At 50.9% G+C, this 16,684-nt stretch overlaps 1 protein-coding gene and 2 long non-coding RNA genes across 6 annotated transcripts; 1 reads left to right on the top strand and 2 right to left on the bottom strand.

The window, feature by feature from the left end:
* Positions 1–3,887: 3,887 nt before the first annotated feature.
* FOXD3 (forkhead box D3) lies at positions 3,888–6,463 on the bottom strand. The gene has a single exon (XM_069593360.1). The coding sequence runs from the start codon at positions 5,950–5,952 to the stop codon at positions 4,507–4,509; it is 1,446 nt and encodes a 481-aa protein (XP_069449461.1). The 5' UTR covers positions 5,953–6,463; the 3' UTR covers positions 3,888–4,506.
* A 48-nt stretch (positions 6,464–6,511) lies between these two features.
* On the top strand, positions 6,512–8,992 carry LOC138442263 (uncharacterized). 4 transcript variants are annotated; one of them, XR_011257605.1, is made up of 4 exons: positions 6,512–6,713; positions 7,225–7,431; positions 7,621–7,740; positions 8,431–8,992. It is a non-coding gene; the product is annotated as an uncharacterized lncRNA (long non-coding RNA). The 4 variants fall into 4 exon arrangements; XR_011257608.1 differs by having other exon boundaries at positions 6,532–6,713; positions 7,228–7,431; XR_011257607.1 differs by having other exon boundaries at positions 6,547–6,723; positions 7,228–7,431.
* A 1,857-nt stretch (positions 8,993–10,849) lies between these two features.
* On the bottom strand, positions 10,850–12,234 carry LOC138442277 (uncharacterized). Its single transcript, XR_011257616.1, has 2 exons — positions 12,122–12,234; positions 10,850–11,324 (listed from the first exon to the last, which is right to left on the bottom strand). It is a non-coding gene; the product is annotated as an uncharacterized lncRNA (long non-coding RNA).
* Positions 12,235–16,684: the final 4,450 nt, after the last annotated feature.

Here is a 16,684-nt window from a genome sequence, read left to right as displayed (position 1 = left end):
TTCTGACTAGCCTCTCTTTTGCTCCATCCTTTCAGACAGCGGGTGTGTGTGTGTGTGTGTGTGCGCGCGCGGGTGGGGTGGGGGTGGGGGAAAGGGCTGAACTAGAAAAGCAGTAGAAAAGCTCATCTTTTACACCTAAAATCTAGTGGTTCAAAACCCAGCCAAACACTGTAGGTGTTTGTAACAGAGTTGTTCGTCTTTCTGTCGGTTGGTAGTTTAGTTGCTAAGTGGTGTCGGAACCCTTCCTATGTTCATGGGATTTCCCAGGTAATAATACTGGAGTGGGTAGTCATTTCCTTCTCCAGGGAATCTTCCCGACCCGGGGATGGAACCCAGGTCTCCTGTATTGCAGGCGAATTCTTTATTGACTTTACCGAGCCACCAGGGAAGTCCCCGTTTGTCTTTCTAGAACCCACTAACAAACCACCTTACATCCCCTTAGGTCTTTACAGTTTACAAAACACTGCACCCCGCCCGCCCCAAACCCCTGACACTAACTCACCTAATCCTGCAAGCCCAAGCTACAAGTATCATTCTCTCATTCTCATTGTAGAGACAAGGGAATGGACAGACTCAAAGAAACCAAGCAGTTTGTCCAAGGTCACAGTCAGTAAATACCTGTGTCCCAATTGGGATGTCCCTCTGGAAGACCTCTCTCTTTCCCCTGCTTCCTCTCATTCCCTCCCATGAAATAGACACACATACACATTCCACCCGGGCACTCTGAAACCTTCCAACCTCCCATCCACCTCTCAGAGGAGTTTATTCACTAATGGTGCTGCAACTTGCCACCATCACGGACACGAGTCGAGTCTGATAGACATGGCCCTGGAACTGGCTTTCTTTCAGATCACAGTCTCTTCAGGACAGTTCTTCAAGGAACCTGCGTTAAAACATGCATGCGCGCACGCGCGCGTGCGCACACACACACACGCACATCAACCTTTCATGGTCCTCTCACTGCCAAGACTTTTTCTATAAACCGTATAAAATAAATAACCTCAAATATAACTCTTAATTGCTTCCAAGTCTATGTTTCCTCATCACTAAACTTTATTGCTTCCCAATCTTTAGGGCAAATTCCCCTCGGGACTCTGTCCCTTCCAAGAGAGTGATCGAGAAAAACAGCTTTTCTGAGATTCGACCTGGGTGTCCCAGGCTGGGAGGATGAACAGGGTAAGAGGGTCAGGGTGCTCAGAGCCTGGAAGGGAAGGTCTCTCAGGTTTGGGTCTGGACCCTCGGAGACAAAACTGGGAAGTTTTGCATCTGCTCGTCGCCCCCTACAGGCCACGTTCGCCATCGCAGCAAGAACCCTGGAAAGAGCGTGCATATATTGTAGCCTTGGTTCGCTTTTCCCTGGACTTCCGAACTCACCCTCCATTCCCGGAGCAGTGACTAAGTACCCGGACCCCCTCAGGAACTCCATCCAGGGGATGTTCTAAGGACCACAGCCCTTGGAACTGGATGGACTTTTTAGAAATGAGTGCCAAAGGAAGTGGAAACCAGTTTAAATTGGTGTGTAGCTGAAAGCTAAAATCCACCCCCTCCCCAAAAAACCCCCCGCTTCCTCTTTTTATTACAAATAAATCTGCCTAAGTGAAATAAAACTCTGATATCAGTCGTGTTGCCTTTAAATCTCAGTATAAGAGGGGATTTTCAGTGCCTTTCGACGCCGGTGGTCGCGGTCGCTCATATAAAACGTGGGTTTCAGGCCCTCCTTTGAAGCCCAAGTGCTTGTGTTCATTATATGTGATATTTGCATTTTCTTCTGCTGCTCTAAGCCTTCGTGGTCTAACAAGCTTAAACCAAAAAGAGCTTTTCAGGGGGAAATGGCCAGGCCTATATCCCTGACATCTGCCTGGACTTTTAAAGAGTCGCTGGTCGGTTTGAGGTCTGGGGCTAAGAGTCTCCTACCCGCCCAGAAATAAAGAAAAGGGTCATCTTTAGGCTCTAGTTCAAGGCTAGTAAGTGTCTGGAAGGAAAGTTGCCGGCGGATCTCTCCTCTACACTCCACTGCCGAATATATCAGGGGGAAAAAATGCTCCGCGGATCTCAAGCGGCGGCTTGTGGCCGAGTGTCACGCCGCGGGCGCAGGCTCGGCCGGTATTGCTGCTATGCGCGGAAATATGAGCGAGTAATTTTATAAGTAACAAAGGATCAGGGATGGAATGAGGCCCCTGTTATCCAATGTCATTTAGAAGCCTTGGATCAGCAGCTTCTTGAGGCTAAAAGTGAATTCAAGAAGCCCGGCCTTTCCCTTTTCCCAGGGGTGTAAGCTAAATTTAGAAATAACCTCTATGTGTTTGCACAAATCATGTACCATTTGCTGTTTGTGTAAAAACCGATTAGCCAGACACAACTGTGAAACTACTTGTTACTTTTATAGCTGCAACACACAAACAAATTTAGATCCGTTTAGTTTTCCTTGTAAAAAGAGATTAGAAGGGACCCGCCCGTAGACTGTGTGGTCCAAAATCTCTTCTTCGTGAAGGTTACTGTAGCTCCTCTCCGCGGCGGTTGATTATCAAGTTCTTGTTTATCAAGTTAAACGATCTCACCCCCGGCAGCTTGTTTTATTTTAGGACTCTGATCCAGAAGGAATGTTTACTCAGGACACAATAATGTTTACTGTTTACCAGGAAGACCGATTCGGTATTTGCGAGGAAGTGTCTTTTAAAGTGACGCCCTAGCCCACGCCGACAGCAGAGAAATAAGGCTCGGATCAGCAGCCGGGAGCCATCTCCGCGACGAGGGAGGCATGTCCGCGACGAGGGAGGCGAGGTGGACGCCAGCGCCGGGGACTGACGGTGTTTTGCAAACAGCACCCGCATAGGGCCGAGCTGACAGTACTGCTACCCGCTCCAGTTTTAAAAAGCAATTTCGCATACGTAATTGCAACAGCTAAATTAATTACGAAATAATTAGAATTGATGTCATTTGAGGATGTGTTGGTGGTGATGGGAACTGACTTTCCGCATCTAGATGTTTCATTTCTACGTTAATACTTACGGTTGCAACAGCTGAAATGCACATTAAAAATAATCCACAAGGACATTTCTCCATTTCTGCTTTGTGATCTCGCATTTCATACTAAACTAGCCTTCAAGGTATTTTTTTAAAGTTTAAGAAACGGAGTGAAGTGCATCTGTTTTAAAAGGATATTAAAGGATATTTCTTGGCCTTTGGAAAAGCTGCGGGTTGGTAAGAAAGGAAACATTTACAGGAACCCTTCAGATATCGAAATTATGTTGTGCGTTGATTACTGCCATAGAAAAGAGGCATAATATTTGAAAATATTATTAAAGAACAAACAACTATGTATCATCTATGAGGTTCATATAGGTAATACAATTTCACTACAAAATTTAAAATGCCATTACATATATTTAAAAAGTTAACTGGGTTTATTACCACTTCCACTTAGGGGATGAAAATAGTTTGAAAAAAATCAAGGCTTTAAATGCTAAGATGAGGGAAATGTTTGGAATTAACATTCTTTTGAAAGGTTAATTGAAATGATTAAGAACTCTCATTTGGAAAGTTTCCATTGTGAAAGATGAAGTCTGATGTTTGTGCTGAAGTTTAGAATTAGGTTGGTTTTTAAAATGGCAGCTTACTTTATCTTCAGAAATATCTAGTCACTTAGCTGTAATGTATTGATAGGAAGAAAATCACCACCTACACACCCATGTTATGTGAAAACCAAAAGAAAATATTAGTAAATTTAAATTAGGCATATTTTTCCAATTAAATTTTTCTTACACTCAAATTATGAATTAGCAAAGTTTGAAAAGGTCATTCCTTGAAACTCATCTGGGAAGAATAAAATGCAAATATTATTTTAAAATCTTGTCATTTACCTCAGACACGTAAATGAAACATTAAGCTGAGCCTTTAAAAATTTTATTTACAAAGTTGTGTACAACACGATGGAATAACATTTAGAATACCATATATATTCATTATATATAAACAGACTTTTATATAGAATGACTTTCGTCTTCTGAAAATTTTATATTTAAAATCTCCCAACGTCTCTATACATTTTTTCTCACATAAAACTGCGGAGAGTGAACCTTCAGAAAAAATGAAAGTTCAGAGCTCTAAATCTACTGAATTTTTTTTCTTAAAAAAATAAAAACCCCAAAAGGAAAGTCAATAATTTTTATACAAATATGTACAAAGAATTTCCCTCTCATCCCCCAGGTACTGAGAGCAGGCGCCGTCCGGGTACAGTTTTGGAAAAATCGGTTTTCGGTTTTACCTGTATGGAAAGATACTCCCCGCGGGCGAGCGGTGAGAGTTTGCTCCGCCAGCCTAGGTGTGCAGGACTGGGTGGAGGCCGCCGAAGGTCGGTGTAGAGGGGTCGGGGGGGAGGAAATGGAAGAGAGGCAGAGTCCAGGATTGGGCAGGGGGGCCAGGAGCGGGGCGGGGCGCGCAGCTTGCAAATTGCAGTCGACTCTCCAGGCGGCTGCCAGGCCCCGCATCCCGGCCACCGGCGCGTCCCTATTGAGCGGGCCACTTGGCTTGAGCAGCGGCGGCGGCAGCAGCGGCAGCCGAGGCTGCAGGCTGCAGAAACTGTCCAGAGAGCGGTACGCTCAGAATCGGCGCGATGGTCGCCGTCGTCCGACTCAGTGAAAGAGGCTGGTGCGTGGCCATGAGCGCTGCCGACTGCACGGTCCCGGGCGGCCGCAGGAAGGACTGCGCGGCGCCACCGCCTCCGCTACCCGCGGTGCCCCCAGTTACCCCGGCGCCCCCAGCGCCCGCGGCCGAGCCCCCGGGAGTCGCGGGGCCCCCTCCGATGATATTCTCGATGCTGAACGACGGTCGCGCGCTCGGCTCGGACTTAATGAGCGACGCCGTGGTGCCCGCGGCGCCCGCCGTGCCTGCGGCGGCCGCGGCGGCTCCCAAGCTGTTGAGCTGCAACTGCAGGCCCGGGCCGAGCTGCGAGCCGAAGGCGGCCGCTTTGCGGCCCAGCTCACCCGAGGGCAGCAGCGGCACGGCGGGCGGCAGCACGGGGGCCACGGGCGGCAGCGCGTACGGGTACTGGAGCGCCGCGGCCGCCGCCGCAGCTGCCGCGGCCGCCGGGTGCGAGTAAGCGCCGGCCGCGGCCGCAGGGTGCAGGCCGTAGGGGCGGCCGTAGGGCCCCGCGGCGCCGGCCGCCGCCGCCAGGCTGTAGGCGCCGAAGCTCTGCATCATGAGCGCCGTCTGCTCACGCAGGTGCTCCTGCTGGTGGCGCTTGAAGCGTTTCCGGCGCCGCAGGAAGCTGCCGTTGTCGAACATGTCCTCGGACTGAGGGTCCAGGGTCCAGTAGTTGCCCTTGCCCGGGTTGCCCGGTTCACGGGGGATCTTGACGAAGCAGTCGTTGAGCGAGAGGTTGTGGCGGATGCTGTTCTGCCAGGCGGGGAACTTCTCCCGATAGTAGGGGAAGCGGTTGCTGATGAACTCGCAGATGCCGCTCAGAGTCAGCTTCTTCTGCGGGCTCTGCAGGATAGCCATGGTGATGAGCGCGATGTACGAATAGGGCGGCTTCACCAGGCTGTTCTTGGGCTTGCTCGGGGCCAGGCCGCCCGCAGCACCGCTGCCGGAGCCGGGCCCGCCACCGCTCCCGCCGCCCTCCTCGCCGCCAGCGCCGCTCTTGCAGCCGTCGGCCTCGGATGCTCCCGCCTCGCCCCCTGGCCCGGCCCCGGCTCCAGCCACCTCTTTGGGTAGTGCCAGGGGCTGCTGGTGCGGCGGCTGAGGCTGCCCGTGGTGGGGTGCCACCGGCGTCACCTCGTCCGCCTCGTCCAGGCGCAGCTCGGGCGGCCCCGCGGGACTGTCGCAGCCCCCATCGCTGTCTTTCTCTTCCAGCGCGTCGTCGCCCTCGCCCACCACATCGATGTCCACGTCCTCGGCCGTCAGCACCGTCTGGCCGGACATGTCGCTGGCGCTGCCGCCACCGGAGAGGGTCATCCCTCCTCGGGGTTGGTGGCGGCGGCGGGGAAGGAGCGGCGCGCGATGGGCGTCTTCAGGGGTTGCCGCCAACCTCAGAAAAGGGGTTTGGGGCGCCCCCGAAAGACAGGGGATTGGGAGAGGGGAGGGGGGCGTAGGTGGTCCGGGGCCCTCCCGGCTTGGCTCACAGTCGGCGGCCGGGCATCGCACGACTCGGGCTGTGCCGTCCGCCCCCCGTGGCAGCGCTCCGCAAACTCCAGCTGTCCCTGGCGCTCGGTACTAGGCGCTCGCTGCTGCTCCCGGCAGCGGCCTCGGACCCGGCCAGGGCCCGGCAGCTTCTCTACGCCGCGCCCCCTCACTTCGCCTGCCTTCCTCTGCCTCCGGCCCGGGCGTGGGGAGCAGGAGCGGTGCAGGCGGGCGCGGGACGCGGGGCGCCGAGGAGCTCAGGAGGGCGCGGGCAGGGGTAACCGGGGGAGGGGGGTGTCAGGGACGCCGAAGCCCCCGCAGTCGAAAGTCCCGTTTTAAGGACTGGCCTGATAGATTACTTTCTACTTAAAGATCCAACGGGAGGCGGGGCCACGTGACCGTGCGTGACGTCAGGGCCGCCGCGGAGCCGGCCAAACTCAAGTTGGTCGACAGAATTGTCAACAAAGGGACAAGGGACGCGCAACTCCGCGCCGCACCGTGCGCCAGCATCCCGCGGGGCCCAAGGGAGCCTGGGACCGCCTTGGGACCCCACCCTGGGCTGGAGCCCGGCGAGGGGGTCGAGGGAGCCTGTGGGTGTGAGTGAGGGTGGGTGCGTGTGAGCTAGGGAGGGTGTGGGCCCGGGAGCCCCCGCCGGATCCGCGGCTCTGCTTCCCTGACCTCCCCGCCCCCTCCCTCTCCCCCCCCCGCCCCCTCCCTCTCCCCCCCCGCCCCCTCCCTCTCCCCCCCCCGCCCCCTGCTTGCCACCCGCCCTTTGCCAATGCTCCCTAGGCATAGAATGTAGGACAAGATTCACATCCTTTTTTTTTTTTTAAGAAAAACTTAGTAGTCTCGGTTTTGTTTTTTTGATTCTTTTTAGCTCTAAAGATTAAGGGCAGCGCCCCTGCTCTGTCTTGCTAATTAGACTTAAGAGCCCCTCCTGCCTCAGTGCTTAGTCGGCGGAGACACCTGCTGAGGGGAGGCGCTCCTCCTCCCGCTAAAGTCAAACCACAGGGTCCTGTCTTTGGTTTCCCGGCTCGATGTGGGCGTGTTTATATGTATATGTGTGTAATAATATATTCCCCCCCTCCGCCCCCCGCTCGGCCACAGCAGCATCAGTTGGGGTTTCCGAAGGTCAGAAAATGGCTATTGATTAATCTATCAGAATAGTTGCAGAGAGAAATAAAAAGGACGTAAAATAACAGAGAACCTATAAATAAAGCCGCAACTAGCTGCTCGGAGTTGTTAAACGACTTAGCATGTGAAAAAGTCGGAAATGAGGCGCTGGGGAAGGAGCCGGCATTGGCAGCGGCCTGGGTAAGTCGAGTGGGGACGGGAAGAGGCTTCGGGCCTCTAGGTTAGACGACGCGCCCTGTTGGGATGGCTGACCTCAGGGGGAGCGGGCGGTGTGACTTCTCAGGCTTCTGGGCTCAGCCTTCTGGGAGCGAGCTTGTTGGCGGCCTAGACTCTCCTTGCGGCTAACTAACGTGGATTCTTTCCCCTTAGGATATAGACAAACACTCCAAGATTTTAGTTCCTCAGAGATCGGCAGCAGAGGAGGTGGAGGAGGAGGCGAGGATATGGCCAGTGCACACCGAGTTTCTTTGGCAAGGAAAGTCAGTGATGGTAGGAAAGACTATCGGCATTTAACTGGGATGGAGGGTGGGGGGCGCAAACCGACCCCGGATGCGTGACATTGCTGAGGCGCGTGGACCGCGCACTTTGGAATAGTGCTCCTGACCTGGTGAAGCCGCGATGCGCTGCTCTTTTTCCTCCTGCATTTTTAGGCAGCCTCCTTGCGAGCCGCTAGTGCCTGCCGGGTGTTAAGGGCTCCTGGAACCCAAGCTCAGTCTGGCCACTGAGGCCTGAGAAGGGAGTGCAGGCCTTACCAGAGGAAGGAGCACAAGGGGATATAGTCTGAGAAGAAATAGTGAAATTCAGTATTTACAGACGATACTAAGAAACTGATGTATTTCCTGGAGGACAGTAGTACTTATGATTCCCTGTCTGTGTCTCTCTCACCTACCACCTCTCTCATTCCTTAGCCTAGACACGCACGTAAACTTGCTTCACTTACAGGCAGTGCGACACACAGATTGACTTCAATTTTCATTAGATAATTTCCCGGATAAAACACTAGCACATTGGATCCCCCACTTCGCAGGATGTTTCTGGTTGAAGCCAGGGCAGTTCCTCCATCTTGAGACGCCCAGGAAACTCCACGATTTTTCTGTATCTAAATGATACCTCGGTTGCACTTGACCCTAAAATGCATCAGAGTTCATTCCCGCAGCTGCACCGCTTTGTCGCCCGCAGGCTCCGAACCGTTTACGATACCTTCTAGACAGCTTCCCGCAAAACCGACTGCAGCGGCGAACTGGCTGTCCGCTGTCCCTCGGTGAAACTGTCTCAGTAACCCAATAATTACAAAAAGAACGTCCGAGGGGCACGGAAAAGAAACTGAATCCACAGATTCCCTTTGCTCAGCTTCGGTTGTCCAGCCCCAGAGGCAGGCGCGGGCCGGCAGGAGCCCCACCGCAGCCTAGGAGGCTGGGCCCGCGTGGACGCGTTGCACGTGTGTGTGTACGCACGGAAGGGTAGCGGCTCCAGGGGATGCCCTTCGCAGTCTTCTTGAAGCATCCTCCAAATGAGCCTAATTTCAATTCCTCGGCCCGCCAGGGCTGGCTCTCGGCACTCCCTCGGCGCCGCTGTTTACTGCCTCTGAGCCTCCCTCGGCCAAGACCTGGCCCGATCCGTCCATTCCCCCGAGTCTCTTTGGGACCTCCCTGGGGAAAGAGGTGGGGGTGAACAACTCCCAGCCGCCAGTTCCATTTGTTGCGCTTTTTTCTTTCGACACAATAAAAGTCAAATTAATTGATTCATACCATTAATTACGGCGCGTAGCGTGAAAAGCAACGCTTCCCCTCGGTTAGAGATCTATTGTGCTAATCTCTTGTTCAATCAGTGTTACCATCTGATGCCGGGTCTGGCCCTTACAGAAACTTTTCGACTCGATTAGCTAAATGATGAGACGTGCGGGACCTACTGGCTGAGCCCCCGACGTCTGCGCCGGTGCCGGCCCAACGGCTTAATATCGATTTCCAGCGGAGATGGCGGATTTCTCCCAACAGCTCTAGGCTGGGCAGCCCGTCGCCCTTTTCCTTCTGGGCGGACAGTAGCGCCGCGCAACCTGCCGTGGCGGGAAGGAGGCTAAGCGGCAGCCCAGGTGGGAGGCAGGAAGGTTCCCGCTGCCATCACTGCGGGACACCGCCGGGGCGGAAGGGCGCGAGCCCGACACAGTGCAGGGTCCTGTCCTGGGCCAACTAGATTCCGGGCTTAGTAAATCCTGTTTGCCGCATGATCCCAGTTAGCGGCTAAAAGTCCACAGGTCGTCAGTTACCGCCAACTTTGGAACAGAGATGGGAGAAGCGAGACAGATACAGAGCGACAGTGACACACTTGTGGGGGGGAGAAGGACGTGATAGAGGGAACGGAAATATTGGGGGTGGGGTGGGAAGGAGAGAGAAATGTGGATGAAACATCTGAATCTCGGTAACTGGGGAGGGAGTAAGAGGGAGAATGAAAAACACAGGCACAAACAATTAATATAAATGAGAGTGGTTATTTGGGTCACAACAATCGAACTTCCCAGGAGGGATTTAAAGAAGATGGCAGCCAGCTGTCTCACCTGTTCAAATGTTTGGAACGTTTCAGCCAAAAGAGAATGTAATGAGGCTCCCTCCGTTTCTCCTGGGGTGGGCAGAATCCGTGGTACCCAGCTGCAGAAGCCACCAGGACAGGGTCCGTTGGGGGCGGGGATTGGTAGTGGTGGTGGAGGGGACCGAGGTTCTAGCAACAGGAAACAAGAAAAGTGGAGTTCGGATCGATAGGAAAGAAATTGAGACGTCTCGGGGGAGGGGAGATTTAGTGTGTGTGTCCTGGGGGGGTGAGATGGGGATGGGGGAGACAAGAAGAGGATGAAAAAATTTATGACGGATAGGGGGAAATTAATTACAACTCAATTTGGGTTAAGTGGTCAACACAGGAGGAGGGGCTCGGTCAGCGTGTTCGGAAGGCTGGAATGGCCCACCTACCCCTCGCCAGGCGAGGGAGAAACCAGGTGCCCTCTTCCTCGCCCTTTAAGTCAGGAATTATGCCCGTGGTTGAATAAATCGTTGGCTGGAGGTGAGATAGAATCGTTACGCCCAGGCGCGGGTGCACTTTTCTTATTATACGGGGAGAAAGGACCAGGTCGCGCAGCGAGGGGCGCGACCCTCACAGAGAGAAGCCACCCTTCCTCTAATGCAGGGGAAACTAAACGTGGGTGTAGCCCATCTGGAACATACCCCTCTCCCCACCCACCCCCAAACAAAGTCGGGTCTTTATTGACAGTCTTCACCGATATGTTAAACTATTACCAGCCTCTGCCTGGATGACCACCACCGAGGGAGGTGGGAAGGGCTGAAAGGACACCCCGGGCCCCCACCCCACATAAATTATTTCTGTTTCCAAGAGGGTTGGATTTTCAACTCATTTCCCACCACCCTTGTATACCTCTCCAGATCTCTTTGGTGGGCGCGGGGTTGGGGGGGGGGATTAATTTAATGTTCATTTTTGAATTTGCATCTCAAAACTTCATTTATTTTTAAGGTGTCCGCCACTCAGGGCCCATGCGAAGAAGTGCCTTCTAATGGCGAGAGACCAGAGGGAGAGGAAGAGAGACAGAGAGAGAGAGGGAGAGAGGATGGCTTTGAATTTATTTATATTGGAAATGTATAAACATCCATTCTGTAAAAGGCAACACGTTTAATTAACGATGAGAGAGCAGTTAGGGGCAGAAAGCTAGTAAAATTGTGTGATAAATTTATGGCATTGTTAGCGTGCTTTTAATTATGGCTATTATGTTAATTATTTCACATTAGCATGGAGTTATCAGCAGCATGTCAGATTTAATCAAAATGAGCCTTTCTCTCGAAAATTGTTCTTTTCATCCGCGAGGAGAAAGGTCCTGGGCAGGATCGGGGCTTAAAAATGACTTGGCATTGAAAGCTCGAGTCTTCCCGACACGGTTTGGTGCGATGCGGCGGGGCCCGGCTGTCCGCGGGTCGCTCCAGGCTACCGGCAGCTCTCGGAGGAGCCGAGGGCTGGGTTTTTAGGAATTCACCATTTTCGCCCCCTTCGGAGTCGACACTTCATCATATGGGATCATTCTGTCAAACAATATGATGCTGCTCATTTTTATCTGTCCCGCTTTACAAAACCCCCATTCAGCCCGCCGAGGAGCAACAAAAGCCTCGGAGCTGTTCGGCGGCGGCTGCCGGCCACTGCCTCCCCCTTGCGCAGCAGAGGCGCGAGAGGGGCCGAGGAGCGCGGGCGGCGGGCGCGCGCCCCTCGCCTCCCGAGGGAACGCGGCCTGGCAGGGCCCGCGCGCCCAGGTAGCGGGTCCTCGGGGGTGGCCCCCTCGGGACACGCCTCTCCCAGGCCTGCACCCGCCCTCTGCCTCCCCGCGAGCTCAGGGCAGAGGCGCCTTTCCCTCCCCGAGAGCGACGTCGCCCACCCAGGCCACATCGATTTCTTAATCACTGCGGATCGATTTATTGGGAGCAAATAAATAGCCCGTTTTGGAAACGTTTCAATTGTGGGCTTCATGGTTGGGGCGCTGTGGCGGGAGGGTGCGCGGGGCCGAGGGGCGCGCGCCAGGAGGGGCTTGTGGGTGCGTGTGAGGCGCTAAGGCCGAGCACCAGTCGCTGCGGGAGCCTCGAGTGTGCACGCGCGGCCACTGCCGCACGACCCCCGCTCTCGGGTCCCCGGCGACGCCGCGGCCTTCTCGAGGGTTCGGCTTCCCCCGCTTGCCCTCAGCTCCCTCTGGCGGCGGGGCGAGCAGGAGTTCAGCTCTCAGCCCTTCTCCCTTGTCACGTCCAGGCCAGTTCTCCCAGGATTCTGACTCTTTCAAAAGATCCCCCTCGGGCCACCGAGCGACGCTGACTCCAGACCCTGGGACACGCACCGCGTGGAGTGCACCTGGCTGCTCGCGCCCATCCCGCTGGCCTTCCGTCCCAGGCCCGCGGACGCTGCTGCCTCCTGGTCCCCGCGCCCGGAGCGGCCTTCCTGCACAAGACCACTCAGGCCCCCGCCCTTCCCGGGACCGGGCTGTGGACCGGCCAGCTGTTGCCTTATTTTTAGCGCTATTCCATTCGCGCGGTTATATTTAACTCGATCCACTCCTCAGAGGAGGTCGCTGGGACATCGAATTCTCTACATCGCAGCTTGGGCCCGCCCGCCTAGCTTCAGGGGCAAGTTGGAAAACCCCAGCTTAAGAATCTTTGACATCTCCGGAGCTTGGCTAGGAGAGCGAAGGTTGAGAGGACTGGTCGTAGAAGTAGTGGCCACCGTGCCTGCACACACGCTGAGTAGACGGTCAGTCTTGGGTGGGGGAGGGGAGCGTAGAGGAGGATTCAGTCCCTAGGGGAGAATTCTCTGCGGGAAGTATTGGGTCCATTTCCTACTTATGCATGACCCAGAGCACCCAGATGACCTGGAGGACCTTTTACAACTCCGCCCTTCAGAAAGGTAATGATTTTTGTATTCACGCAAAAATCCCCTTTCCTCCCTACTCTTGAACACAGGGCAACAGGATACTTAAGTTTAAACCGGCTTCTCAGTTTCAGCCTGGTCTTGCTCATCAAAAATCTCCAGAAAACCATGCCACTGGTTCAGTCACATCCCAAGGAAAGGACCCACTTGGATAACATATAGAAACACCGCCATAATGCATAACTTTTTCTCTCAGAAGGGCAGACTGAATTTACACACACACACAAAAGCAAAAGTCACATATTAAAAGTACACATACAGATGTGACAAGACCTGGGATACACTGTAAAAATTTTAATTCTTCTCCTAATGCTTTTAAAGAAAGGACTTTCTTAGCCTTGGGTCCAAAGCAGTTATTTCTCTCTGCCTCTTTTTCTAGGTCTCCCTACAATGTACAGGAGAAGGGTGAAAGTCATACAGCTGAATTCAGGGAGGGAAAAAAAGTGAAGTCGCTTAGTCATGTCTGACTCTTTGTGACCCCATGGACAGTAGCCTGCCAGGCTCCTCAACCCATGGGATTTTCCAGGCAAGAATACTGGAGTGGGTTGCTATTTCTTTCTCCAGGGGATCTTCCTGACCCAGGGATCAAACCCAAGTCTCCTGCACTGCAGACAGACTCTTTACTGTCTGAGGCACCAGGGGAACCCTGGAATTCAGGAGGAGAGGATGTTCTAACCAAGCATTCTCTGGGTGACTAGGGGAGGAGTGGGGAACCGGCTGGCAACATTCAATAAATATTGGTTCAGTAATTGAATCAGTAAGACACAGCATCACTGATGTGTGACTTAATGAAGAAAGTTTGTAGTTAAAAATGGGATATAATTAATTGTATAAATATTTATCATAAAACGTTAGAGGATTTCAGAGTAGACATACCTAACTCTGCCTGGAAAAGAGGTATGTGGAGGAAGGTTTCCCAAAGGAAATAAAGCCTGAGCTGTCTTGAATGATGAGTAACTGCTGTTAGGTCGATGAAGGGAGGAACTTTGTTCTAGGCAGAGAACACAGACTTATGCAAGACAGGAGGAGGAGCTTATAATTTAATTGGACTGAAACAAGAGGGAGCAGGTAGTTGGAGTTGACACGGTGGAAGCAGACAAGAGTGAAATCATAAAGATTCCTGAATATTGTGTTAAAGAGCCTAAAATTGATAAAGAGCCACTGAAGGCTTTTAACTTTATGCTTGGCAGTTCAGTTCAGTAGCTCAGTCCTCCGACTATTTGCCACCCCATGGACTGCAGCATGCCAGGCTTCCCTGTCCATCACCAACTTCCTGAGGCTTCTCAAACTCATGTCCATCCAGTCAGTGATGCCATCCGGCCATCCCATCCTCTGTCAGTCCCCTTCTCCTCCTGCCTTCAGTCTTTCCCAGCATCAGTGTCTTTTCCAGTGTCAGTTCTTCGCATCAGGTGGCCAAAGTATTGAAGTTTCAGCTTCAGCATCAGTCCTTCCAGTGAGAGTAAAATTTTGCAACAACGTTTTGGGGCCAAGTGAAAAATAAGCTAAAGGAGTAAGACTGGAGGTAGGTAAAGAGGCTGTTTCCATTGTCTCAGTAAGAGGTGATAAAGATGTGACTTCAGTGCCGTGGGACTGGAGAAGAGGGGGTGAATTGAAGAAAGATTTTGAAGATAAAATTGATAAAACTAGGTGTCTGATAAGAGAGGAGGAGTTCACGGTAACTCTCACATAGAAAATTTGGGTGTCTGGAGGAAGAATACAGATGGAGGACTCTAGTCTCTTGCTCCTCATCCACATGACTACCCAAGTTACCTCCTTAAATATCAGTCAGAGCATGCCAATCACATCCCGAATCAAAACCCTCATTGTTTGTAGAGGAAAATCCAAGCTCTTTAGGAAAGCATTTCAGGTATGTTGAGATCTGGCTCCAACTAATCTTCTAGTTTCATTTGTACTCCATGCAATAGGCCCATGAGACTATACTCCTTTCCAGGACATACCATAAACTCCATTATATACCAGTTATGTGACCTTGAGCATATCCCTTACACTTCTTTATGCCTTATTTCCTGTAAATAAAGAAATAATTTATCTGTAAAATGGGGATAATAGTACCTTCTTTTGGGGATTATTGTAAGGATTAAGAATACCCAGAACACTTAGAACCAGGTTTGACACATAGTTTTAAGAATCACTGGAAAAAAATTTTTTTCAATGAATTGTGTTTTTGCAATACCTTTTTCTGTTTTCTGGTTGAGACTCATAGTATAGTCCCATCTTTTTTAGAGTTTTCAGTCTAGTTGTAAAAAGTGAGAGAGGAGACATTGTAAACTTTTGAAGGTACAGATTGAGAGGCTAAGATTATTATTTCATTTAGTCTTGAAAGTGACTGTTGTAGAATTTTGAGCAGGGAAGTGGTGTGACTGGATATGTGGTTTAGCAATATCACTCTATTACTGAGATAGAGAATGGACTGAACACAGAAGTTGATGAGTTCTGTTGTTGCAGATACTAAATTTGAGGTGCTGGTGGAATTTCAGAGTTGAAATAATTATTAGGAGATAAGGCTGTAGAGCACTGCTGTCTAATGGAAATACAATGTGAGGTACAAATGTGAATTATGTATGTACTTGTATCTGTTAGGTATGTCTAATAGTCACTTTTTAAAAAGTAAACAAAAATAAAAAAATAAACAGAAACAGGTAAGTCAATTTCAATGATAAATTTCATTTACCCCAAGATATCTGAAAATATTGTCATTTAAGCATACAATATATATAAAAATATAAAAATTACTGAAATATTTTCTATTCATTTTTTTCCTGATGAAGTCTTTGAAGTACAGTGAATATTGTGTTAAAGAGCCTAAAATTGATAAAGCGCCACTGAAGGCTTTTAACTTTATGCTTGGCAGTTCAGTTCAGTAGCTCAGTCTTCTGACTCTTTGCGACCCCATTTTATCCTTTTAGCCATCTTAATATGAACTAGTCACATTTCAGGTGCTCCATGGCAATAAGTAGCTAATGGCTGTCATATTGGATAGTGCAGGTCTAGATCTTAAGAGAAGTTGGGACTACAAATACTTAGGAATCATCAGTATTTAAATGTGATAGTTCAGGTAATGAGAGTTTGTAAGCTTAGAAAATGGGAGTGGGTGCAATCAGAAAAAGGCCAAGGGAATATCAGAGAGGGAAGAAGGAAGAAGAACCCATTAAAGAAAGTGAGAAAAGAAATAGAGCATAATTGGAAGCAAGTACTATCATGGGAAGCAAGGAAGAGGGACTTTTTTTATTTAATTGAAGGATAATTGCTTTACAATATTGTATTGGTTTCTTTGATAAAACAACTCAAATCAGCCATGAATAAATATATATATATATATATCCTATTCCTGTTGAGCCTCTCTCCGCCCATCCCACCCCTCTAGGTTGTCAGCGTTAATATACAATATTTGTTTGTCTCTTTCTGATAACAGGCTTTAGGCTCATCCACCTCAGTTCAACTGGCTCAGACTTATTTCTTTTTATGGATAATGTTCCATTGTATTTAATATATGCATACTATAATGTCTTTATCAATTCATCTCTCAGTGGACGTCTGACTACTGTAAATAGTGCTGCAGTGAACACTGGGGTACATGTGACTTTTAAAAAGTATGCATTTATTTTTGGCTGGCGCTGAGTCTTCATTGCTGTGAGAGGGCTTTCTCTAGTTGTGGAGAATAGAGGCTACTCTCTAGGTGCAGTATGTGGGCTTCTCTCATTGCAGTGGTTTCTCTTGTTGCAGAGCACGAGCTCTACGGTGCATGGGCTTCAGAAGTTGTGGCACATGGACTTAATAGTTGGGGTGCATGAGCTTAGTTGCCCCCCCGCACGTGGGATCTTCCTGGACCAGGAATGGAATCAGTGTCCCCTGCATTGCAAGGCAGATTCTTAACCTCTGGACCACCAGGGAAGCCTCATGTGTCTTTTTGAATTATGATTTTCTCAGGTTATATGTGCAGTAGTGGGATTGCTGG

The sequence above is a fragment of the Ovis canadensis genome, chromosome 1, assembly GCF_042477335.2.
Source record: "Ovis canadensis isolate MfBH-ARS-UI-01 breed Bighorn chromosome 1, ARS-UI_OviCan_v2, whole genome shotgun sequence".
In the NCBI taxonomy this organism is placed as follows: domain Eukaryota; kingdom Metazoa; phylum Chordata; class Mammalia; order Artiodactyla; family Bovidae; genus Ovis; species Ovis canadensis.
This window is presented reverse-complemented; position numbering and strand designations above follow the sequence as displayed.

Excerpts from the sequence above, each read along its gene's own strand:
- FOXD3 (XM_069593360.1), bottom strand. The coding sequence starts at position 5,952 with ATGACCCTCTCCGGTGGCGGCAGCGCCAGCGACATGTCCGGCCAGACG.